The 25,396-nt window shown below is 37.7% G+C and overlaps 1 protein-coding gene across 2 annotated transcripts; it reads left to right on the top strand.

The window, feature by feature from the left end:
* The first annotated feature begins 975 nt into the window (after positions 1-975).
* Positions 976-25,396, top strand: TMEM237 (transmembrane protein 237). Of its 2 annotated transcripts, none has more exons than XM_065880617.1 (13): positions 976-1,115; positions 3,823-3,854; positions 4,457-4,467; positions 5,383-5,439; positions 7,874-8,011; positions 16,289-16,409; positions 17,190-17,347; positions 19,645-19,768; positions 20,042-20,233; positions 21,330-21,403; positions 22,081-22,174; positions 22,998-23,119; positions 24,876-25,396. In XM_065880617.1, exons 1-13 carry the CDS (start codon positions 1,074-1,076, stop codon positions 24,941-24,943), a joined length of 1,233 nt encoding a protein of 410 aa, XP_065736689.1. In that variant the 5' UTR covers positions 976-1,073; the 3' UTR covers positions 24,944-25,396. The 2 variants fall into 2 exon arrangements, with proteins under 2 accessions (XP_065736689.1, XP_065736690.1); XM_065880618.1 differs by lacking the exon at positions 976-1,115 and adding an exon at positions 1,849-1,866.

Genomic DNA, 25,396 nt, shown 5'->3' with positions numbered 1-25,396 from the left:
CAGAAACTGTATTTTACCTTATGAAACTTCTGTTGTATAAACATGGATTTGACAAAAAGTACCTAGTTGACTAACTGCAAGAAAGAAGGGTTAATATACACATTTCACATCTAACATCAAAACTTACGGAAACAGCACTGCTCTCATTTTACACATTAGGCTGCAAGGAAAAAGTATTCTTTTGATCAGGGCTGCAACAATCATTAATTTTCCCAAGAGCCAGTATCTACATTTATGCCTAAATTAGGAAAGAGCAATGGATTTTTAGTGCTAGAGACCAACATCTGAGAAAACCACGGGATGAGGATGTTATTCCACGAAGTCTTGTTTTTCTTACTTCCTTAAGTCTGAGACTTCCAGTCGCTCTTCTTGCCCTAGTATCTGTTCATCTTCTGCATCATTCCCTAACTTTTTCCACATCCATGCCATCCCTCTGCTCTTTCTTAACTATAAAACAGAGTGTATGCTTCAAAACATCTGTAGTTTTTAAATTTAAAGTGAATAAGTGTTATTTTTCTAAGAAACCCGACCAAACAAAACGAAGAAAATTAAGTCATTTTTAACACTCATGTGACCCCGGATTTGATTTTATGCCTTGCTTCTTTGGATGGAGGATAATCAACTGGAGAGAATCTGAGCATTGCCTGTATCAACACACACACACACACACACACACACACACACACACACAAGCAACTGGAGAGAATCTGAGAATTACCTGTATCAACACACACACACACACACACACACACAAGCAACTGGAGAGAATCTGAGAATTGCCTGTAACACACACACCCACACGCGCGCGCGCAACTGGAGAGAATCTGAGAACTGCCTGTATCAACACACGCGCGCGCGCGCGCGCCTGGTGGCTAAACGGGTGAGTAACTCCGACGCCTCGGAACGCCGAGCTTGGCAAAGCGGGGGCAGGCGGAAACCCGGCCCGGGGGCGGTGGCTTAGTCAGGCGCCGCGAAGCCCCCGCCTCCCGCAGGTGCCGGAGGCGGCGGAGTAGCGGGGAGCCAGGCTCGGGCCGGCGGCTGTTACGCCGAGAGAGCGCAGCCGGCACAGGGCCATGAGGGCGAACTCGGGGCTCCGGGTGGAGGAGGACCACCCGGTGAGCGGTGAGGTGCGCGTTGGCCGCTGCCGCTACCTCTGGGGCGGAGCGGACACCGACATGCTGGGGACCAGAAGGGGAGAGCCCAGCTCGGGGAGCGCGCGCATCGGCCCATTTGGCGCTCACAGGATAGGGCTGGGGGTGGGGGCTGGAAGTCCTTCCCAAGGCCGGACCCGAACTCCAGGAGCTGGGCGAGGAGCCAGGCTTGAAGTTTCCGGGGGCCTGAGTGCGCATGTTGCCATGACGACGCCTCACATCGCTGCTGCCCCTGCCCCTGCGGGTCCGGATCCTGCCACAGAGGGTCTCTTTATCGACTCCTCCGGAGGGCATTTAACCGCCCGGGAAAGAGATAGCCGTTTGCCAGCGGGGACTTTTAATCCTGGGCTTCTCTCACTTCCCTCGAACAAATCACCGCAACCACTTGGGAAACCATGGGAAAAATCGTGATTGCTACACCGCACCCGCTGGAGTCTCTCCTCCCGGGCATGTCAGCCCTGACAACGACGCCCCCTTTTCCGCAGGAGTAGACTGGAAAAGCCCCACCAGGTCTCCGCGCTCCCCCTCGCTCCCACCCTGATGGAGGAGGCTGCGGGCCAGAGCGGCCTCTGCGGCGCAGTTCGATGACGCATTGCGCCTGTGCGCGGGGCTCGCTGGGCGGGTGTGAACCCGGGCGGGGTGTGAGCGACCCGCGGCTGGGAGTCAGCGGCTGCCAGGCAGCCCAGCTTTAGACGGAATGGGGAAGAAGCAGGTGGTAAGCGAGCCTTAGTTACTTTCAGTTCAGTTGAGCCGTCCTACTTTTGAGGAGTGTCGAGGTTGGGTTTCTGGATTGATGATACGTCATTTTTGCGGGACTTTTGAAATGTGGAGTTATCGTGTGAACTGAGTCTTTGGTGAGAAAGCGGTCCATAGCATCTTTAGAACGATACCGCTTTGTAGATAGATAGAAAGAGCAATAACTATCCTTCTTTGCTGGTTGAATTTTGACAACTGGATAGTGTTAAGGCAGCTGGCCTTGTCCTAATCTTTTAGCATTTGTATTAACACACTTTTTGAATGAATGGATAGGTAAATGGGACAGTTGTGGAACAAACTACGAGTGTTTAAAATTTAACCCTTTTAAATCAATGTCCTTTGCAAGCAGCTTGAGATACTTGGAACATTAAACTGATTTCTAGGCATTTTTGTTAGTATTTTATTTTGAAAGATTCCAGATTGCTACTTAACTGTAATTTCTCTGAACTGCAAACACTTTTCTTATTCATGTAAAATAGCATTTATAAGGTTTTTTTTCTTTCTGCCCTAAATGCGTTTTTCACACTGTATGTTTCAGAGTATGTTTTTAAAAAGTATGTTACTATGTGGCTTAAAACCTCCATTGGCTTCCCATTGAATTAAAACAAAATCTCTAATAATTAGTGATGTTGAGCATGTTTTCATGTGCCTCTTGGCCATCTGTATATCTTCTTTGGAGAAATGTCTATTTAGGTGTTCTGCCCATTTTTTGATTTGTTGTTTGTTTTTTGATACTGAGCTGCATGAGCTGTTTGTATATTTTGGAAATTAATCCCTTCTCAGTTGCTTCATTTTCAAATATTTTCTCTCATTCTGAGGGTTGTCTTTTCATCTTGTTTATGGTTTCCTTTGCTGTGCAAAAGCTTTTACGTATAATTAGGTCCCATTTGTTTTTATTTTCATTACTCTAGGAGGTGGGTCAAGAAAGATCTTGCTGTGATTTATGTCAAAGAGTGTTCTTTCTGTCTTTTCCTCTAAGAGTTTTATAGTGTCCGGTCTTATGTTTAGGTCTTTAATCCATTTTGAATGGTACAGATGAACCTATTCGCAAAGCAGAAATAGAGACACAGACGTAGAGAACAAACGAGTGGACACCAAGGAGGGAAGGGGCGCATGGGATGAATTGGGAGATTGGGATTGACATATATAACAACTATGTATAAAATAGATAACTAATGAGAACCTGCTGTATAGCACAGGGAACTCTACTCAGTGCTCTGTGGTGACCTAAAAGGGAAGGAAATCCAAAAAAGAGAGGATGTATGTATACATATGGCTGATTCACTTTGCTGTACAGCAGAAACTAACACAACATTGTAAAGCAGCTATACCCCAATTAAAAAAATATCTAGGCTCCTTCCCTTTGTCTTCCTAATTAATCTGCCCATGCCTTGATAACTGTGCTTCATCCTTATTGGCCTTCTTTTATCTGGAACTCTCTAAGCCCAATCTCCCATAAAGGACTTTGTATTTGCTCCCCTTTGGCTCCTTTCTTATTCAGGTCTCAGCTCAAATATCTCCTAACTAAGGAGAGACTTTTCCTAACTAAAGTAACACTCCTCATTCTTCTCTTCCATATATATATATATATAATATATATACTTAACGTTATTGTCTAATACTTAACCATTAGAATGTAAGTTCCATAAGAGCAAGGATCCCTCTGTTTTGTTCATTACTATATCCCTGATGCTTAGAACAGAGCCTGGTCTGTAGACATTAAGGAATATAGGAAGGAAGGAACTTTATATGAAATTCAGAAGTGATAAGACAAATTAAAACTGCCCATCTGATTCTCATCAGTACCTCCTGGGTTTTACTTGACGAATAGGATTATCAAAAATTTGAAATACACGAAGTAAAGATGCTCTAAGGTTTTTACTTACAAGAAGTTTTCTTTTTCTTTTCCCCATAGCGTCCTCCACGAGCCCTTCCACCTGTGCCAAGGTAAAAATAATTTACAGTAATTTTATTATTGAGTTTTAAGAATGCAAAGTGAGTAAAGTGAGAAAAATTGACTAGTACTTTTACACAATTATAATAATTCAGAAGAGACTTCCTGAAAGTTTAAAGATGAATAATTCTTGAATCATCAAGATAACAGTTATAATTAAATGCTCTGTTTCAGAGACTAAATGTCCACATGTTAGGATAATGGATCCATTCTTAATGTTTTAATGTCTTGTTTATCAGAATTCTGATCCTCTTTTGTTTGCTAGAATAGTTTCCTCAGAGTTTAAGCTGATTTTAATCAGTGACAAAATAAGAGTTCTTAATCTGTTTAATCCACTTTATTAATAGACAGTAGGGAATATGTATATGTAGGTTCAGAAAATATTGGGGTTACTTTGTTAGTCTTATTAAACAGCTTATTACTGATAATTAATAAGCTAGTTTGTAAACTAGCTGATTTTGTGTGAAAGCTAATTTTATTTTAAGTTTATAATGATTTAAGTCAATTTTCAGTCTAACAATATAATAGATTTCTAATTAACAGAGTTTCTCTTTTTGTCTCTGTCCTGATTAAATTTGGTCGGTGTCATATACAGTGCTGATCAAGGTGAGTTAGTTCACGGTTAATGTAAAACTTTCTAAATACAGTATTTGGTGTTTGAAAGTTAGTTTGATTCCTTCATTTTCTCTTAAACTTGAATCTGAATAGTATAATTTATAATGCTACTATTTTTTATCATAGTAATCTCCTATGACTGCCATTTTTAAAGGATGGTTGATATATAACACTAGTTATGTGGCTGATATTTGACCTTATAAATTAAAAAGCATTCATCCCTAAATGGAGTCACCTAGAACATAACTGTTGGCTAGATTATAGTTCCGTAATAGGGACTACATCTTCCTTTGTCTCATTTCATCAGGATACGCTGGGTTATGTCACACTAACCCCAAATTCTCAGTTACTTAATATTATACGGGGTTTTTCTGGTTAATGCAAAGTCCATTGTAGCAACAATCCAGGACAGTTACCTTTCTCTACCTCTTCACTAATGATGCAATGATCCCGGCTGCTTCCATGCTGTGGTTCTGCCATCTTAACATGAGACCTTCTCAGTTGCCACAGCAAGGGAAGGGGAAGCTGGAGGGTTACTCACTGGCTTTTTCAATGTTTTGGCCCCTAAATGGCACAGATCACTTCATCTTGCAGCCTATTGGCCAAAACCAGTCATAGGCCACACCTAAGTGCAAGGGGGCTGGGAAATGTAGGGGATCAGATGAATATTTGGTGAGCCCACTTTCTGTCACAGTTTATAACATTACTGACCAGCCATGAGCTACCGGTACTGTACTATGGGCTCCCTTTGACTTTGTCAGTCTCTTGCCTTCTTCCCCTAATGTATAGAAATTGGCTGGACGCAGAGGAAAAGAGGGAAAGGTCTCCCCTACTAAAAGTTCCCCTTTGACTTTTCCCTGCATTGAATTTTAGGCAGCCTTTTCTGTTGTTCTTTCTGTTTTATAGATGATATTCCACTGAGTCGTCCTAAGAAAAAGAAGCCCAGAACAAAAACCACGCTAGGTAAGAAGTGTTCTTTGTTGTGTGGGATCACAAGTTTTCCCAGGACCTCAGGCATGCTAAACATCACAGATCAGGGAGAGGCCAGGCCCCAGTCCCAAGTCACTGCTGTGTTAAGGATAGAATCCAGTTCACTTTGAAGCAGTGGGATTCTTTTTTTTTTTTTTTTTTTTTTTTTACGGTACGCGGGCCTCTCACTGTTGTGGCCTCTCCCGTTGCAGAGCACAGGCTCCGGACGCGCACGCTCAGCGGCCATGGCTCACGGGCCCAGCTGCTCTGCAGCATGTGGGATCTTCCCAGACCGGGGCACGAACCCGTGTCCCCTGCATTGGCAGGCGGACTCTCAACCACTGCGCCACCAGGGAAGCCCAAGCAGTGGGATTCTTGGTGGCAGTGAGGGACAAGGTAGTGGGCAGCCTGAAGAATAGAAACATTTGTGTAATAAAGGGTTATGCTGCCCCAGATCTTACTTCCACAACATTCTTGGACTCTTTGAGGCCTTTCATCCCTAGATAATATAAGTTGTCTTGAGCTATGATTGGTTCCAGACCCTTGAACAGGATACTGGATTTAGAGACACAAGGTTCTTGGATCCCTCATTTCAGTCAGAGAGTCTCTGCATTAGAACATGAGTCTGAAGGCAGGGCCGTATCATCCAGGTATTAAAGCTCCAATAATGAGCAAGTTCTGTGACCTTTTTTTGTCCCATTCACTGATAATCCTGGACATTCTGTCAGTAACTCAAACTCAGCACGTCCAGAATTTATCATCACTTTCAACAATAAATCAAGTTTTACTGCTTACTTACAAATTTCTTTTAATGCGCCCCCCACCCCCACTCTCCCAGTGACTGGGGCTGGAAACCTCAGTCGCCTCTCACAGGTCGCTTCACTCTACTTGCTGCCTCTCACAAGCTTGCTTCTTCTGTAGTATCTTTTACGTCTCTTTCCCCTTGTCATTTCCACTGTCACGACCGTAGTTAGCCTAGCTCCTTTCTTCTTCTCACCTGAGCTGTTGGGGTAGCCTCCAACATTGTTCTGTACTTCTAGCTTTCTTCCACCCTAGTCGGTCCTGCCCACCACTGCTGGATGAACTTCCTAAAGCTCGTAGCTGATCATACCTTATACCTGGTTGGAAACTTGTATTAGCTTATCATTGCCTAACAAATGGCGGAATACATGGTGGGTGGAGGAAAAGAGAGAAATGGAAATGGATGCATAGAGAAAGACATACAGATATGCAACAAAAAGAAAAGAGAGGCAGAGAGACTTAGATTCACAAAGATACTGAAATGCTAGGCCCTAAAAATATACTCACAATTAAGTGCAGACATGTACATGTGGATTTAGAAAGGTCACTGGTGAAGGATGCAATAAAGACTGAGTTGGAGTAGCAGAGGTAGGGCTCTATCCCAGCTACCAGCTTTTTTTCTTGTAAAACAGAGAAAAAAAATCAGTGCTCTAGACAAAAAAGGAGGTGTATTGCTAGGCTTTTATTAAAATTGTTTTTCAATTAGGGTACTTCAAATTTTTCACTCCTACAATTTGCAGTTCTTCTACATAAAATAGTAGGTGGTGGGGAAGAGATATTTCTAGAGGATGGATTGCTAGCAGTAAAACTGCTAGACAGAAGGACCTATGCATTATTAATATGATACATTTCTGCTAAATTGCCTTCAAGGGAGTTGTTATTTTCTTGCCACCAACAGAGTTTGAGTGTCACATTTGCTAAATCCTTGAGAACATTGGAAAATATCAATCTTTCAATTCTTTTTGTCAACTTAGTGGGCAAAAAGTAGCTTATTTTAGTTTCCGTTTCTCTGAATACTAATGAGGTTAAGCATCTTTTCATTTGTTTACTCACTCATTTGTATTTCTTCTTTTGTGAAGCAATGTAGTGAATGTAATGAAGTAAAATTCAAATCTGCCAAAATGGGTTGAAATCTGTTCAAAGATTTGATGAGGGGAGAGATTGAAATGATCAGATGAAGAGATTTTTAAGTAATCTGTTAACTCCAGTTATCCGTGATGACTTTATCGTGTGTTAATTTATTAATGAAGGACTAAACTGTATAGAGGCTGATAATTCTCAAGGCATAAGACAAGAGCGTTCCCTATGGTGACAGTTTCCATTACATTTTCACCTTTTTGAAAGTTCAGAATCAGCTTTCCTCCTGCCTTTCTTTTATTCCTCTTTCTAGCCCCCTGGTTTTTTGCTTCCTCATTCTTCCTTGTTCCCTCATTTATTTCTTTTCCCAACTTAAAGCCCAAAGTTACAGGTGAGGAGGGAGGAAATCAAGATTTGGGGCACAATTAGTTCTGTAAGAGAAGAGGTTATTATATAGGAAACATTCCAGTTCCCCATTTCCCTATATTTTTAAGACTTAGTAATCTCTGCTCAAGTTATCCCAATTTTTTCCAACTCCATTTCTCTGTAGCTAGTGCTTCTTTGGAAGGTCTTGTTCAGACTGCTGTTCATAGGCCACCTGAGGGCAGTGAGCCACCAACTAAAGACCCCATAGAACATCAAGAAGCTCCTGTTCAAAGGAGACAGAAGAAGACGAAGCTACCTCTTGGTATGTAAAGAAACTAAGGTTAGGTTGTGACAGCAGTTGTGATTTTGGGGGTATGATTAAAAACCTGTCTGTTCCTATTTTTCCCCACCCATATCCCAGTTTTTTCTTTTTTGCTTAAAATTTTTATCACCAGAGTAATTCCCATGGGTTAAGTCAGGAATATTTTAGAGGATCTCTTTTGAGTGTATCTGTACAGATTATGAGAAGGGGTACAAATTCAGGACCAAAACAGAAAGTTCAGATCTTGGTATGTATATGAATTTGGTATATTATGAATGGACATTGAGATTAGTGGGGAAAGGAAAAATTCTGTATTAACAGCAATATAATGGAGCAAAAGCCAACATTTTTTGAGTCTCACTATGTCTCAGCATTATTCACAAGGTAAACAGAATATTATATCATTATTATGCTACCAAACGGGCAATGCTTTTTAAAGATTATAAAATCCCAAACTGTTGGATATAAAAGTATTGGTGAGAAATTGGTATACTCGTGCACCACTGATAGAAAGTATAAATTGATATAGCCTATCTGAACTTATAGGAATAGAAGTAACTACAATGGCTACAGTAATTAAAGGATGCTAACTGTAACATAAGAGTAGAAACTGGTATTAACCAAATATTTAACAATGTGATACTGCCTAGATAAATCATGTTTTACCCATTTAATAGAAACCAAGTACTCATTAAAAGGATTGTTAAGGTAAAATAGTGACATGGAAAGCCATCAGTAATATATTGTTAAGTCAAAAACAAAGATTATAAAATAGTATGTATCAAAGGGTCCCATTTTTGTAAAATATGTTTTATTAATTTCCTAGGGCTACCAGAACAGATTACCACAAACTGAATGACTTAAAACAACAGAAATCTAGTCTCTGACAGTTCTAGAGGATAGAGGTCCAAAATCAAGGTGTCCACAGGGCCACGCTCCCTCCAAAGTCTCTAGGAAAGAATCCACCCTAGCCTCTTCTAGATTCTGGTGGTTGTTTATAATTCTTGGCATTCTTTGGCTTGTGACAGCATAACTCCATTCTGTGCCTCCATCTTCAGATTTTTCCCTGTGTTTCTGTGTCCAAATTTTGCTCTTCTTATAAGGACAACAATCACTGGATTTAGGGCCCATCCTACTCCAGCATGACCTCATATTAACTTGATTACATCTGCAAAGACCCTAGTTCTAGAATCTCATTCACAGGTATTGGAGTTAGGACTTGCACATATCTGTTCCGGGGGACACAATACAATCCAGACCATATGTATATACATACACATATGTAAAAAGAATGGAAGGCTGTAGCAAAGTGTCAACAGTGGTAGTTTTTTTATAAGGAGGAATTAGGTATGATTTTAAAAAATTTTCTTTCTTCATTTATGTTTTATTAATTTTTATATATTTTATGTATATAACTTTTATAATAATTAGAAAAAAGAAAATAGATTTTGTTAGAGTAAAACAAAGGAAGGAACAAAGATTGGGAGATTAGCTCTCTCCTATTAACATCAGCCCCAAGGAATAGTTTATTACAAAATAGTTTCCCTGACTAATTCCTTGCTGCTTAGAAGATAGTAGATCCTTATTAGATGAAAGAATTGTAGGAGTAGAGGGCAGGAACTAGAAAAGTTAGGAGAATGGAGCACAGTTTTGAGATGCAAGTTGAAATGGGATACCACAGTGCCTGGGGGCACTAAGAGGAGAAGGAGTGGGCAGAAGAGGGCAGAGAAGGAAAGAGAGACAGAAATGACCCTAAGACAGCTTTACCTACTCTACAATTTATTTCATTACTGGTAGTAAATATAGTTGAATTAAAACTACTCTCGTAGACACTTACTCACTCTCCCTGCCTTGTGAGGACACACAAAAAGACATCTGTTTGCAAGAAAGCTCTCACCAGAATACAACCATGCTGGCACCTTGATCTCAGACTTCCAGCCTTCAGAACTATAGCCTTATCCACCAGAGGGCAGACAGCAGAAGCAAGAAGAACTACAATCCTGCAGCCTGTGTAACAAAAACCACATTCACAGAAAGACAGGCAAGAAGAAAAGGCAGAGGGCTATGTACCAGATGAAGGAACAAGATAAAACCCCAGAGAAACAACTAAATGAAGTGGAGATAGACAACCTTCCAGAAAAAGAATTCAGAATAATGATAGTGAAGATGATCCAGGACCTTGGAAAAAGAATGGAGGCAAAGATCGAGAAGATGCAAGAAATGTTTAACAAAGACCTAGAAGAATTAAAGAACAAACAAATAGAGATGAACAATACAATAACTGAAATGAAAACTACACTAGAAGGAATCAATAGCAGAATAACTGAGGCAGAAGAACGGATAAGTGATCTGGAAGACAGAATGGTGGAATTCACTGCTATGAACAGAATAAAGAAAAAGGAATGAAAAGAAATGAAGACAGCCTAAGAGACCTCTGGGACAACATAAAATGCAAAAACATTCGCATTATAGGGGTCCCAGAAGGAGAAGAGAGAGAGAAAGGACCAGAGAAAATATCTGAAGAGATTATAGTCGAAAACTTCCCTAACATGGGAAAGGAAATAGCCACCCAAGTCCAGGAAGCATAGAGAGTCCCATACAGGATAAACCCAAGGAGAAACACGCTGAGACACATAGTAATCAAAATGGCAAAAATTAAAGACAAAGAAAAATTATTGAGAGCAGCAAGGGGAAAATGACAAATAACATAGAAGGGAACTCCCATAAGGTTAACAGCTGATTTCTCAGCAGAAACTCTACAAGCCAGAAGGGAGTGGCATGATATACTAAAAGTGATGAAAGGGAAGAACCTACAACCAAGATTACTATACCCAGCAAGGATCTCATTCAGATTTGATGGAGAAATCAAAAGCTTTACAGACAAGCAAAAGCTAAGAGAATTCAGCACCACCAAACCAGCTCTACAACAAATGCTAAAGGAACTTCTCTAAGTGAGAAACACAAGAGAAGAAAAGGAGCTACAAAACAAACCGAAAATGGTAATAGGAACAAAAATATCGATAATTACCTTAAACGTGAATGGATTAAATGCTCCAACCAAAAGACACAGGCTTGCTGAATGGATACAAAAACAAGACCCATATATATGCTGTCTGGAAGAGACCCACTTCACACCTAGGGACACATTCAGACTGAAAGGGGATGGAAAAAGATATTCCATGCAAATGAAAATCCAAAGAAAGTTGGAGTAGCAATACTCATATCAGATAAAATAGACTTTAAAATAAAGAATGATACAAGAGACAAGGAAGGACACTACATAATGTTCAGGGGATCAATCCAAGAAGAAGATATAACAATTATAAATATAATTGCACCCAACATAGGAGCACCTCAATATATAAGGCAACTGCTAACAGCTATAAAACAGGAAATCGACAGTAACACATAATAGTGGAATACTTTAACACCTCACACCAATGCACAGATCATCCAAAATGAAAATAAATAAGGAAACAGAAGCTTTAAATAAAACAATAAGCCAGATAGATTTAATTGTTATTTATGGAACATTCCATCCAAAAACAGCAGATTACACTTTCTTCTCAAGTGCACACAGAACATTTTCCAGGATAGATCACATCTTAGGTCACAAATCAAGCCTCAGTAAATTTAAGAAAATTGAAATCATATCAAGCATCTTTTCTGACCACAACGCTATGAGACTAGAAATGAATTACAGGCAAAAAAAATGTAAAAAACACAAACACATGGAGGCTGAGCAATACATTACTAAATAACGATGAGATCACTGAAGAAATCAAAGTGGAAATCAAAAAATACCTAGAGACAAATGACAATGAAAACACGACAATCCAAAACCTATGGGATGAAGCAAAAGCAGTTCTAGGAGGGAAGTTTATAGCTATACAAGCCTACCTCAAGAAACGAGAAAAATCTCAAACAATCTAACCTTACACCTGAAGGAACTAGAGAGAGAAGAAAAAACAAGACCCAAAGTTAGCACAAGGAAAGAAATAAATATCAGAGCAGAAATAAATGAAATAGAAACAAAGAAAACAATAGCAAGGATCAATAAAACTAAAAGCTGGTTCTTTGAGAAGGTAAACAAAATTAATAAACCATTAGCTAGACTCATCAAGAAAAAAGGGAGAGGACCCAAGTCAATAAAATGAGAAACGAAAAGGAGAAGTTAAAACAAACACCACAGAAATACAAAGCATCCTAAGAGACTACTACAAGCAACTCTATGCCAATAAAATGGACAAGCTGGAAGAAATGGACAAATTCTTAGAAAGGTATAACCTTCCAAGACTGAACCAGGAAGAAATAGAAAATATGAACAGACCAATCACAAGTAATGAAATTGAAACTGTGATTAAAAATCTTCCAACAAACAAAAAAAGTCCAGGACCAGATGGCTTCACAGGTGAATTCTATCAAACATTTAGAGAAGAGCTAACACCCATCCTTCTCAAACTCTTCCAAAAAATTGCAGAGGAAGGAACACTCCCAATCTCATTCTATGAGGCCACCATCACCCTGATACCAAAACCAGACAAAGATACTACAAAAAAAGAAAATTACAGATCAATATCACTGATGAATATAGATGCAAAAATCCTCAACTAAATTCTAGCAAACAGAATGCAACAACACATTAAAAGGATCATACACCATGATCAAGTGGGATTTCTCCCAGCAATGCAAGGATTCTTCAGTATATGCAAATCAATCAATGTGATACACCATGTTAACAAATTGAAGAATAAAAACCATATGATCATCTCAATAGATGCAGAAAAAGCTTTTGACAAAATGCAACACCCATTTATGATAAAAATTCTCCAGAAAGTGGGCATAGAGGGAACCTACCTCAACATAATAAAGGCCATGTACGACAAACCCACAGCAAACATCATTCTCAATGGTGAAAACCTGAAAGCATTTCCTCTAAGATCAAGAACAAGACAAAGATGTCCACTCTCGCCACTATTATTCAACATAGTTTTGGAAATCCTAGCCACAGCAATCAGAGAAGAAAAAGAAATAAAAGGAATACAAATTGGAAAAGAAGTAAAATTGTCACTGTTTGCAGATGACATGATACTATACATAGAGCATCCTAAAGATGCCACCAGAAAACTACTAGAGCAAATCAATGAATTTGGTAAAGTTGCAGGATAGAAAATTAATGCACAGAAGTCTCTTGCATTCCTTTACACTAATGATGAAAAATCTGAAAGAGAAATTTAGGAAACACTCCCAATTACCATTGCAACAAAAAGAATAAAATACCTAGGAGTAAACCTACCTAGGGAGACAAAAGACCTGTATGCAGAAAACTATATACACTGATAAAAGAAATTAAAGATGATACCAACAGATGGAGAGATATACCATGTTCTTGGATTGGAAGAATGAATATTGTGAAAATGACTATACTACCCAAAGCAATCTACACATTCCATGCAATCCCTATCAAATTACCAGTGGCTTTTTTTATGGAACTAGAACAAAAAAATCTTAAAATTTGTATGGAGACACAAAAGACCCCGAATAGCCAAAGCAGTCTTGAGGGAAAAAAATGGAGCTGGAGGAATCAGACTCCCTGACTTCAGACTATACTATAAAGCTACAGTAATGAAGACAATATGGTACTGGTCTAAAAACAGAAACATAGATCAATGGAACAAGATAGAAAGCCCAGAGATAAACCCACGCACCTATGGTCAAGTAATCTATGACAATCGAGGCAAGGATATACAATGGATAAAAGACAGCCTCTTCAATAAGTGGTGATGGGAAAACTGGACAGCTACATGTAAAAGAATGAAATTAGAACACTCCCTAACACCATACACAAAAATAAATTCAAAATGGATTAGAGACCTAAATGTAAGACCAGACACTATAAAACTCTTAGAGGAAAACATAGGAAGAACACTCTTTGACATAAATGACAGCAAGATCTTTTTTGATCCACCTCCTAGAGTAATGGAAATAAAAACAAACAAATGGAACCTAATGAAACTTAAAAGCTTTTGCACCACAAAGGAAACTATAAACAAGACGAGAAGACAACCCTCAGAGTGGGAGAAAATATTTGCAAATGAATCAATGGAGAAAGAACTAATCCCCAAAATATATAAACAGCTCATGCAGCTTAATATTGAAAAAACAAACAACCCAATCCAAAAATGGGCAGAAGACCTAAATAGACATTTCTCCAAAGAAGACATACAGATGGCCAAGAAGCACATGAAAAGCTTCTCAACATCACTAATTATTAGAGAAATGCAAATCAAAACTACATTGAGGTATCTCCTCACACCAGTTAGAATGGGCATCATCAGAAAATCTACAAACAACAAATGCTTTAGAGGGTCTGGACAAAAGGGAACCCTCTTGCACTGTTGGTGGGAATGTAAATTGATAACAGCCACTGTGGAGAACAGTATGGAGGTTCCTTAAAAATCTAAAAATAGAATTACCATATGATACAGCATTCCCACTACTGGGCATATACCCAGGGAAAACCATAATTCAAAAAGACACATGCACCCCAGTGTTCATCGCAGCACTATTTACAATAGCCAGGTCATGGAAGCAACCTAAATGCCCATTGACAGACTAATGGATAAAGAAGTGGTACATATATACAGTGGAATATTACTCAGCCATAAAAAGGAACGAAATTGGGTCATTTGTTGAGAAGTGGATGGATCTAGAGACTGTAATACAGAGTGAAGTAAGTCAGAAAGAGAAAAACAAATATTGTATATTAACACATATATGTGGAACCTAGAAAAATGGTACAGATGAACTGGTTTGCAGGGCAGGAATTGAGACAGAGATGTAGAGAACAAACCTATGGACACCAAGTGGGGAAAGTGGCGGGATGTTGGTGGTGGTGGTGTGATGAATTGGGTGATTGGGATTGACATGTATACACTGATGTGTATAAAATTGATGGCAAATAAGAACCTGCTGTATAAAAAAAAATAATTTCAAAAATTCAAAAATACATACTACTCTTAGTAATTCAGTTAGGGTAAAATTTGAAAATCAAGATGGATATCAATATACGTATATAGTTTTATAATTCATGAAAATTCATGAAAAATATAATTTTTATAATTCATGAAAAATTATATTTTAATATAATTTTATATAATTATAGTTTTATAATTTATGAAAAAATGTATTAATAGATATGACTGTTTTTAGAAAATTCAGGACCCAACTAAGTTTAGGCCAAAGAGTACTTGTGACTGCCATTCTAGAATGTACGTACCCCTATAGGTCCAGCTTTCTAAATTTCTGGGTTTTAAATTTTGTTCATTTTTGTTTTGTTCAGAACGTCTGTGGTAGGCTCTACTGCCTATATTATATTTCCAGCCCAGGCTGTAAGTGTTTTTTAAAATAGAATTTTCGGGACTTTGAGGGCATTCCATTTCCTGTATTTCGAGATAGGAAGAGTTGCTAGTGGGTTAGAAGCTTCCATTGACTCACTTGAACTTAATACCTTGTGTGCAGAAAAGAGTTAACACAGCAGGCCTGGACAGGCCTACTTTCTAGAGGGCCTATTGACTGGCATCTGGGAACTTGGCTGGTAAACAATTTTTTACATTGATATAAAGCTTTCTCTATCAAGGTGGCTCACTGTGCATTTGTGCACACAATGTGATTTATGCTAAACATCTGCTTTTCTTCTGGTAGTCTAGAATTTTGGTATGTGCTCGACAGAGGGTGCCTATGTGATCACTCCCAATAAAAACCCTGGGTGTTGAGTGTCTGATGAGCTTGCCTGGAAGAGAAAGCGATATATGTGTTGTCACAACTTGTTGCTGGAAGAATAGCATATCCTGTGTGACTTCATTGATAGAGGACTCTTGGAAACTTGTACCTGTTTTCTTTTGGACTTTGCTCCATGAGCTTTTTCCTTTATGCTGATTCTTCTTAATGTCTTTTCCCTGTAATAAAGTGTAACCATGAGTGTAAATGACTTGTGAGTCCTTTGAGTGAATCACAGAACCTGGAAGTAATCTTGGAGATCTCTGACACACCCTGGGTGTTGGATTACTTAATTTTTTTTTCTATATTGTTTGGTATCACAATTTCAAACTTTCTCTTGAGTGTTTAGAGGTGTAAAATTTTAAAAATTTGTAAGATGGTGAAAAAAATTGGGGGCCAATTAAAATTCTTAAAGTTCTTTTGTCTTGCAGAAGTCTTGTACATTACTTTCCTTTTTACATCCTGGTAATTTGAAAACTTAATCTACTTTATTTTCAGAACTGGAGACTGCCTTTACCCAGAAGAAGACTTCTAGTGCATCTTTATTACCAAATGAAAATGGCATCAACGTGGAGCCAGCTGAGGAGCCAGCTATTCAAAAACCTCGAAGGAAGACAAAGTAAGAATTTATTTGTCCTTCTAAATATTTTGCAGAGATACCTTGATGCTTAGTTTCAAGCTCCCAAATGGCAGCTTCTAAGTCTTATTAAATACTTGTAGTTGTATATCTCTAGGATAAGTAATAGTACAAAAATATCAGTTAAACCAATCTAAGGGTAAATTTGAAAAGAGTAAACCCACTGAGAAAAGTAAAATATTGTATTTAAATAAAAAATTTTAGGAGCTGTCTCTGAAGAAGTGGAACACAAATAGAAGATTTTGTATAAGTAATAAAAATATTACATATTAAAGATATTAAAAATTAAAAGTAATATTAATAAAATAGGCTATATTATTTATTTTCTCATGTTAACAGAATTCAAATTACGATTTCTTTAGCAATACATAATGTTTATTTTAACATAGGAAATCAAGTGTCAGGTAAAATATAATGATATTCTTTAAAGAAGTTCACTGGAAGTTATATTACTTGTTTGTACTTGGAAGTGACTCTGCAAATAGCGATCAGTATCTATATAGAATCATGTAATTTTAAATCTGTGAAGAAGCTTAGGAATCTAGTTCAGTCATTTCATTTTCCAGATGTGAAAACTGAGGCCCACAGAAATAAAAGTGACTTGCTGTGCATAAGAGTTAATAACTGATCCATTTGAGTAAAAACCAAATTTTGTGACTCCCAAGTCCAAGGCTCTTTCCATGAGACTCACAGGTACCTCCTCATTTGGGTCTGTAAAAGGTTAATAATCATCCATTTTTCTTACTTTCTCCCTGATTATAGGAAAACCCAGCCAGCAGAATTACATTATGCCAATGAGCTAGGAGTTGAAGATGAAGACATAATTACTGATGAGCAAAGCAGTCCAGAACAACAGTCTGTACTGACTGCACCCACTGGTATTAGCCAGCCTGTAGGGAAAGTGTTTGTGGAAAAAAGCCGTAAGTAGGTCTTTGTTTTGGAATGTGAGCTCTTTAAGAATTATGCAAGGATATCCTTTGACCTGGGAATTATACTTCTGGAAATCTGAATTAAGGAAATAAGCAAAGATATGGATAAAAATTTGTACATAAAGCTAATCATCACATTGTTATTCATGAGAGTGAAAAACTGGAAAAAACCTAAATGTAAAACAGGAGGGGAATGATTTCAGACAGCTATGGCATATCTATACAACGAAATCTTCTGCACCACTAAAAATAATGTTTAGGGAGAATTTTTCACTTCATGGGAAGATTCTAATGAAAAATAAACATAAATACACACATGTAGTTTGATTTCAGCTATAGAAAATTGCATAGGACAAAAAAGACTAGAAGGAAATATGCCAAAATATTAATGCTGGTTGTTTCTGTGTTATGGAATTATGGGTAATTTTTAAAATCTCCCTCTACTCCCACCCATTTCTTTATTCTTTTTTTTTTTGCGGTATGTGGGCCTCTCACTGTTGTGGCCTCTCCCGTTGCGGAGCACAGGCTCCGGATGCGCAGGCTCAGCGGCCACGGCTCACGGGCCCAGCCGCTCCGCGGCATGTGGGATCTGACCAGCCCAGGGCACGAACCGGTGTCCCCTGCATCGTCAGGTGGACTCTCAACCACTGCGCCACCAGGGAAGCCCCATTTCTTTATTCTTTGTTGTACTTTACCAGTTTTCTGCAATTGGTAGTGGTATTGGTGGTGGAGCAGGTAATGAAATGCTACAATTAAAAATAAATAAGAGGGCTTCCTTGGTGGCGCAGTGGTTGAGAGTCCGCCTGCCGATGCAGGGGACACGGGTTCGTGCCCCGGTCTGGGAAGATCCCACATGCCGTGGAGCGGCTGGGCCCTGTGAGCCGTGGCCGCTGAGCCTGTGCGTCCGGAGCCTGTGCTCCGCAACGGGAGAGGCCACAACAGTGAGAGGCCCGCGTACCAACAACAACAAAAAATAAATAAATAAATAAGAGAAAATACATGATGGTATTACCATATTAAATAAGAAATACATTATAGCTACATACTCTTTTGGAAAATAGTTCTGCATTGGTTATAAGACTACATTTGCAGAGTTTAAGAAAAATCTGCTGAAAGCATGACCATGACCGTATGCTTTTCCCATGGATATGCTTTGAATATTCTGCCTAAAGAACTCATCTAGAACATAAAGATTAGTCCTTAAAATTTGCAAATTAGAGTTTACATAAATTGTTTTAGAATTCTGATTCCATAAAAACCCACCTAAGGGATCTTGGCATCGTTGGCCAGTGAGAAACCTGCGATCCAGAGAGGCTGACTTCCCCAGGGGCTCACAGTTGGTTAGTGCACAATTGGGACTCGAACCAAGGTTTCATGACTTCTAGTTAAGGGCTTTTACTAGTTTACCATGTGGCCATAATTTACTTCAGTCTATTTTCAAGCAATATCACTCAATCCTCATTTTTATTCTTGCTTCCCTTAGCACAGAAACTTCCCTAGTAAAGTAACTGACCATAAAAGTTACCACTAGTCTGCTCAGAAGTTGCTTTTTCTTTGGGAAAATTAGGTGTCCGTATTTCTGTCTTTCCTCCTCCAAAGTACTTGACAGCGAGGTTTGGCAAGGATAATGGAACCTTTCCTGTTTCCTGAGGTTCATTTGTGGATCAGCAGATAAAAGCGAGGGAGAAGCCTCCTCATCAGCAGTAAACGCATAAAGCTGTGCTCACAGTGTTGCAGTGCTGACACTTGAACTGGTACCTTCCATGGGCATCTCCTTAAGCCAAGTGTATGAAACAACCAGTTTCTTTGCTGTCATCACAGAATGCCATGCTACACTAACTGTCATCTTTTCCGAAAAAATTTAAGGTGTTTTCAAATATTGACTTTTATAGTGTTGGGATTTAAACTTTAATACTCGTAAAGTCTCTAAATTAGAGGCTTTTAGACTATGTTATGTTAAGGGTTTCCAGACTTTGTTCTGAGTTGCAAGTTCATTATTGTATTTCATTAAATATAATTGATTTCTAATACTGTTACTGTAACATCTATTTTGGGTCGAGAAGAAAGTGCATGGACATTGTTTACTTTCCTTAAAGATAAAAAAAAATATGTTTTATAAACTGAAAGAAAAGAGCCTTCTGAAATAGGGACCAAATCAGGGAGAATTTTTAGATAGGAAAACAGCAGAATTTCAGTCTCAGTGTGAGGGTTCTTAAGTGTAGAATAATAGGAAAGACCACCAGGGTTCCCTCTTGTTAGTTGTTTATAGTTGTGTATTGTGTTCTTAGGGCGATTCCAGGCTGCTGATCGCTCAGAGTTGATAAAGACCACAGAAAAGATAGACGTGTCGATGGACATGAAGCCTTCCTGGACCACCAGAGATGTTGCACTGTCAGTGAACCGGGCTTTCAGGTGGCTGATTTTGTTGGACTTCTCTTAAAACAAATGTTCCATAATTTTTTTTAAAAAGTGTTGATTGTTCAATACTATTAACAAAATTGACAGCTTAAAATGGTGGTGGGTATAGTTTTTAAACATTCAGTTAGAGTTAAATGATCTGCCTATCAGTGTTTTTACTTTTTGTGAAATGTTGAATTTTATTCTTATATGTGAAGAGACTTGAAGAATGTTTTAGCTTTTTACTTTTGTCATTCATGTATAATAATGAAACCCTTTTCCATTCAGGATGATTGGTCTCTTTTCTCATGGCTTCTTGGCTGGCTGTGCTGTGTGGAATATTGTTGTGATATATGTTTTAGCAGGAGATGAGCTTTCTAACCTCTCAAACCTTCTGCAACAATACAAGACGTTAGCATATCCATTCCAGAGTCTTCTCTACTTGCTTTTGGCTCTAAGTACAGTTTCAGCTTTTGACAGGTAAGACTCTTGAGACTGCAGATCCCTCTAACTTTTCTTCAGGAGGAAGTGTTGAGCAAAATGTGTCCCTGACTGACTGTGACATTTTCAAAATAGAATTATAGCATATTAATATTATTTTGACTTTTTAAAAAAGCCATTCTGTTTCTGGTTTTTTTTGGGGGGTGGGAGATGGGACTACTGTGAGCAAAAATATCCCCCAAAGTCTTCACCCATTCCAGCATCAACTCTAAGTCCAAAATTTCATACAAATATAACCAGCTCAGAAAGTCCCAAACATCTTCCAGATGACCTGAATCAGGTATAGACAAAACTCTGGGTATTTTATTAGTTTCCTAGGGCTGCTGTAACAAAGTACTACGAACTGGGTGGCTTGAAACAGGAATTTATTTTCTCACAGTTCTGGAATGCAGAAGTCTAAAATCAAGGTGTGGGCAAGGTTGGTTCCGTTTTGGAGGGCTCCAAGGAGAGTCTGTTCCTCCCTCTTTCCTAGCTTCCAGAGGTTTCTGGCAGTCCTTGGTGTTCCTTGGCTTGTAGATGCATCACTCCAACCTCTCCTTCTGTTGTCACATGACAGTCTAGTCTCTTCTGTGTGTGTCTTCTCTTCTTGTAAGGACACTAGTCATATTGGATTAGGGCCCATTGTAATGGCCTCATCTTAAGTTGATCGCATCTGCAAAGACTCTATTTGCAAATAAGGTCACGTTCACAGGTACCAGGGTTTAGAAGTTCAATATATCTTTTTGGGAACACAATTCAACCCATTAAGAAAAACAACGTATAACCCAATAATATGGGTAATAGAAAGAGATGTAATAGAATCTAATGAAATTTGCCAATCAAGTTTAATTTGTTTCTTTTTAACTCTAAAGGAATGATGACTAAAATAGTCTTCTAGTTAAATGTTTTATGTTGCCTTTGTAAATAAGATACCCTTTCATGTGTGTTAAGTATAAACTGTAGCTACTTAAAGCTTAGTAATAGACAACACATGTGGTAGCATTAAAATAGAGAAAGAAGAAACTATTGTCCAAAGAGTACAGTTTTGTAAGAAGTTTACAGCTGCACTGTGACAAGAGGCTTTTGTATTTTCTAGGATTGACTTTGCTAAAACATCAGTAGCCATCCGAAATTTTCTTGCCCTGGATCCAACAGCTTTAGCATCTTTCTGTGAGTAAATAGTTTAATTTGATAACTCTGTAACTTTGAACCAGAAAGAGTACAATTTTATTTTAAAAAGGACTTTATATTATTGCTACTTATAAACATTACATATAGATATTTATTCAGTGGAATTTGTAATTAAAAAACCATATGGTAGGCATAATTTTGATAGAATTATTTTTTAATAGAGTTTATCTAAATAACTTTTAAAAGTTTGTTATTCTATATTGCTCAATATTTAACTTCTGTGTTTTCTACTTAACATTAAACAGATTGAGCTGATAGGTCATTTTAGTAACAAATACTATTTTATATCTTTTTGATAATTTAGAATAAATTTTGTTCTAATTATGAGAATATTAATAAAACTAATTTTAGGACCTTGAGTAAGTCATTTAATTTCTTAAAAGATCTTCTAGGTTCTTGTCAACCTAATGATGAAATAGTGAGCCTCAAAAGACCCTTCTCTACCTATATTCTTGAAAAATAATGTATGACTATCCAGCCTATTGAAATTGACTAAGTGAAATATTTTTTGTATCATCATTCCCCAAAGTACAGATTATTTTTGACGTTAAAGTAATCTATAAGTTAAAAATAATTAATTTTTAATTAATTTTATTAATTAATTAAAAATAATTGTTAAAAATACATTTTTAGTAATTCATTTGTCTTTTTCTCAGTGTACTTTACTGCTCTTATATTATCTCTGAGTCAACAAATGACAAGTGACAGAATCCACCTTTACACACCTTCTTCTGTTAACGGTAGCCTCTGGTAAGAATTCACAGTAGCATTAGTAATTGTTGATCATAATAACAGCAACGATGGGAGTAATGGTGCTGTTCTTATCCTTTCACTCTTTTACTTGTTTTCATCTATAAATAATATTGAGGGTCCTGTTTTTATTTCCAAAATTATGGCCAAAAAACCCCTATTCCATTGGTTAATGGGTAACTATTGTTGTTTACTCCTGCATTTCTAATGAAATGTTTTATAAAAAATCTGTTTTAAATCTCTGAAGTTATGGTTTTAACATAAATCATTACATGGTGAACTGGGGGAGCCCCACATTCTCACCCCCAATCAGGGAGCCTGATACTGCAGAGTAGTGATGGGAGTGGGTACCTGGGATAGAATCAGGAAACCAAGCAGGCCAGAAAGAGAGTGGACTAGGGACAGTCTGCTTCCGCCAATCAGCAGCCAACCATGAGAGTGACAGGATGTCTGAGATCCCACTTCACAAAACTTAGAGAGGCAGTCTTGTTTGAAGAGAGTGGCTAGGGGCTTGAGGTTAAGAGAGAAAGGAATGATTGAAGAGTAGTACTAACAGTAGTTGGAAGGGAAACTTAGAAAAATTCTTTGGCAACAGTAAATTTCCATTACATCTGTGTACAAAGCAAATCTGTTTAGAATTCAATAACATTTGAACCTTTGTTCTTATGATATATATGGTGTTATTTTATAGGGAAGTTATAGTTTATGCTTGTTATTCCTCTGGGTGAGGACTGCTCATTTTTTTTTAAGTTTATAAAATAGATATATCTGGATATATGGACCAAAATAAAGACATTTCTAATGAGTATTTCTGTACCTTTAGGGCAGAAGGAGTTGAGGAACAGGCTCTCCAGCCATGGATTGTGGTGAATCTGGTGGTGGCCCTTCTGGTTGGATTATCTTGGCTTTTATTGTCTTATAGGCCAGGCATGGATCTTAGTGAAGGTATGTATTAAAGAAAAAATAGTATATCTTAAAATCTTGTATAATGACTTTATAAATCTTCTTTTAATGGATACAGCTTACAACATTTCAATAACAAAGATATATTTAAAGTAAAATAACATAAGAAGAGTAATAATAAAGTGGTGAAACAGAATGCCACGAGAAGCAGGGAGGAGTGTGTAGGAGAACTGTAGTCTTGAAGTATCGAATACTTCATGAGGGGCTTCTGCGGTCCTGTCTCATACTTTGGAGGCATTTCTTCTCTTGGAACGCTTCAGGTATTTTATAGGAAGTTTTTGCTCTTCGTTTCTCTTAGTCTTTTTCTGATCAAAGTATCTCTTAATGTGAAATAAATCATGCTTCATCTATTAGCCTCTGTTAGACACATATTCAAGTGAATTTATTCTTACCTCCTCCTCTACCTGCCACAGAATCTTAACCCCTCATTGTCTAATGAGGTGTTTAGTAATCCTACCTTCAGTGTGCCCAGGGTGAAGTGAGATTTGCTACTCTCTAGTCCTCAGACCCCTCTTGGAACACCAGAAGAAGAGTCACATTAGCAAACTGCTAGTCTTCTCAGCACTGCTTTGGGAACTGCTTAGTATTTGTATTGTAAGTTGTATTTCCTGGCAGATGTTCCACAATTTCACCCTTGAATCTCTTTGATATTTTCTGGACTTTGGTTATTATTTTATTCTTGATTGGTTAAACATCCTGAGCATTTAACTGCAGTTTGACCAACTAAGTATAGCCTATGTCTCAGAAGTCTTGGAACTGAGAATCTTTTCAACATTTCCATTTGTAAAAACCAAGACAAAAAATGTGATCTTCTTGTGTATTTTCATTCATAAATGTACCTTTGCTCATGTTGTTCACTAATTATTCCTTTGGATATATTTAAAGTATTAAAAAAATCTTCTTAGGCTTTAAGTATTTTGCTGTTTTTCTTTCACTCAGTATAGTTTTTAGTCATTCAAAGATTTTTTCATCTAATGCTTACATCAGGCGACTTTATTAATTCCTAAGGTTTTCTTTTTTTGTATTTCCTGATATTTTAATAAATTATGTGTCTATGCTAAGTAATAGTTTAAATGTAGAAATGTCAACTAGTAACATTCTGCACTGTGGTTGGGATTAAAGCTGCATGCAGCTGGCTTGTGTAGTATTCAGTCTAAATCACAGTGTGTGTTACTTATTAAATATTTCCAGAATCCTGCTTTTAGGGTCATGTGAATCAAATAACATTTCCATGTGGATAAAAAAAGGAAATATAAAATGAGGATGATAATACTCGCTTAAAGGGTTGTTATGGTGATTAAATAGGGTAACATATTTAAGATATCCTGGCACACACCTCATCTTAGTTCCAGGTCCTCCACTGCATCTGTATCCTACATTTTAGGTTATCATGATCACTATAGAATTAGACCTCTTAGATGTCTAATGATCCTGGGTTCTCTAAGTGACTTAAATTTCCTGGTAAGAGTTATTATATTGTCCCTATTATATGTTTTATTTTTCAAGGGTTTATAATACATTCAAAACTTGTATATCTCAAAATGCAAAACGTGTACATTTGTCATTAGTTCACCTTTTAAATCAGATTTCACTATCAAGAATTCTTACTTGTACTTGAGGGCTTTCTATTATCATATAACATGTCAATATTTAAAGACTGTTTATAACTAAGCTATAAAACTCTTTTTGAGATACTGGGAAATCATTTTGAGTGTGATTTGTTCATCTTCTCTCCCAGAGTTGATGTTCTCCTCTGATGTGGAAGAATATCCTGATAAAGATAGAGGAATCAAAGCCTCTTCATAGTGCCAACTCACCTTCAGAGTAATTACCTAGTATTTAGAATTTTTCCCATTCTTGTTTTTAAATGTATTTTTATAAGATATTTACAGATGTATTTGGAATTGATTTTTCAATTATATAATACTGAAGAATTTCTCAGGATTATGGAAAATGTTAAAATTGTATCTGTGATTTATACCCAAACATTAATTTCTATAGTATTATTGTCTTTATGACAAAGGAGATGCTGAGGTAGAAACCAGCAGGTGAAAGTGTTTATTTCCTGTTTTCTCAAATTAGTTGCATTTATAATCATTATCTTTAAAAGTACTGTATACAGTGCTTTTAAAAAAGCCATAACTTTAGTGTTACAAAATAGGTTTAAACATAAATTTAGGGAATAGGGAAGAAGGGGGGAAAAAGGACCTTCATTATTTTTCATGTCTCCTTACTGAATAAATTGAAATATGAAATTTG

This window comes from Phocoena phocoena, chromosome 7, assembly GCF_963924675.1.
Source record: "Phocoena phocoena chromosome 7, mPhoPho1.1, whole genome shotgun sequence".
NCBI lineage: Eukaryota > Metazoa > Chordata > Mammalia > Artiodactyla > Phocoenidae > Phocoena > Phocoena phocoena.
This window is presented reverse-complemented; position numbering and strand designations above follow the sequence as displayed.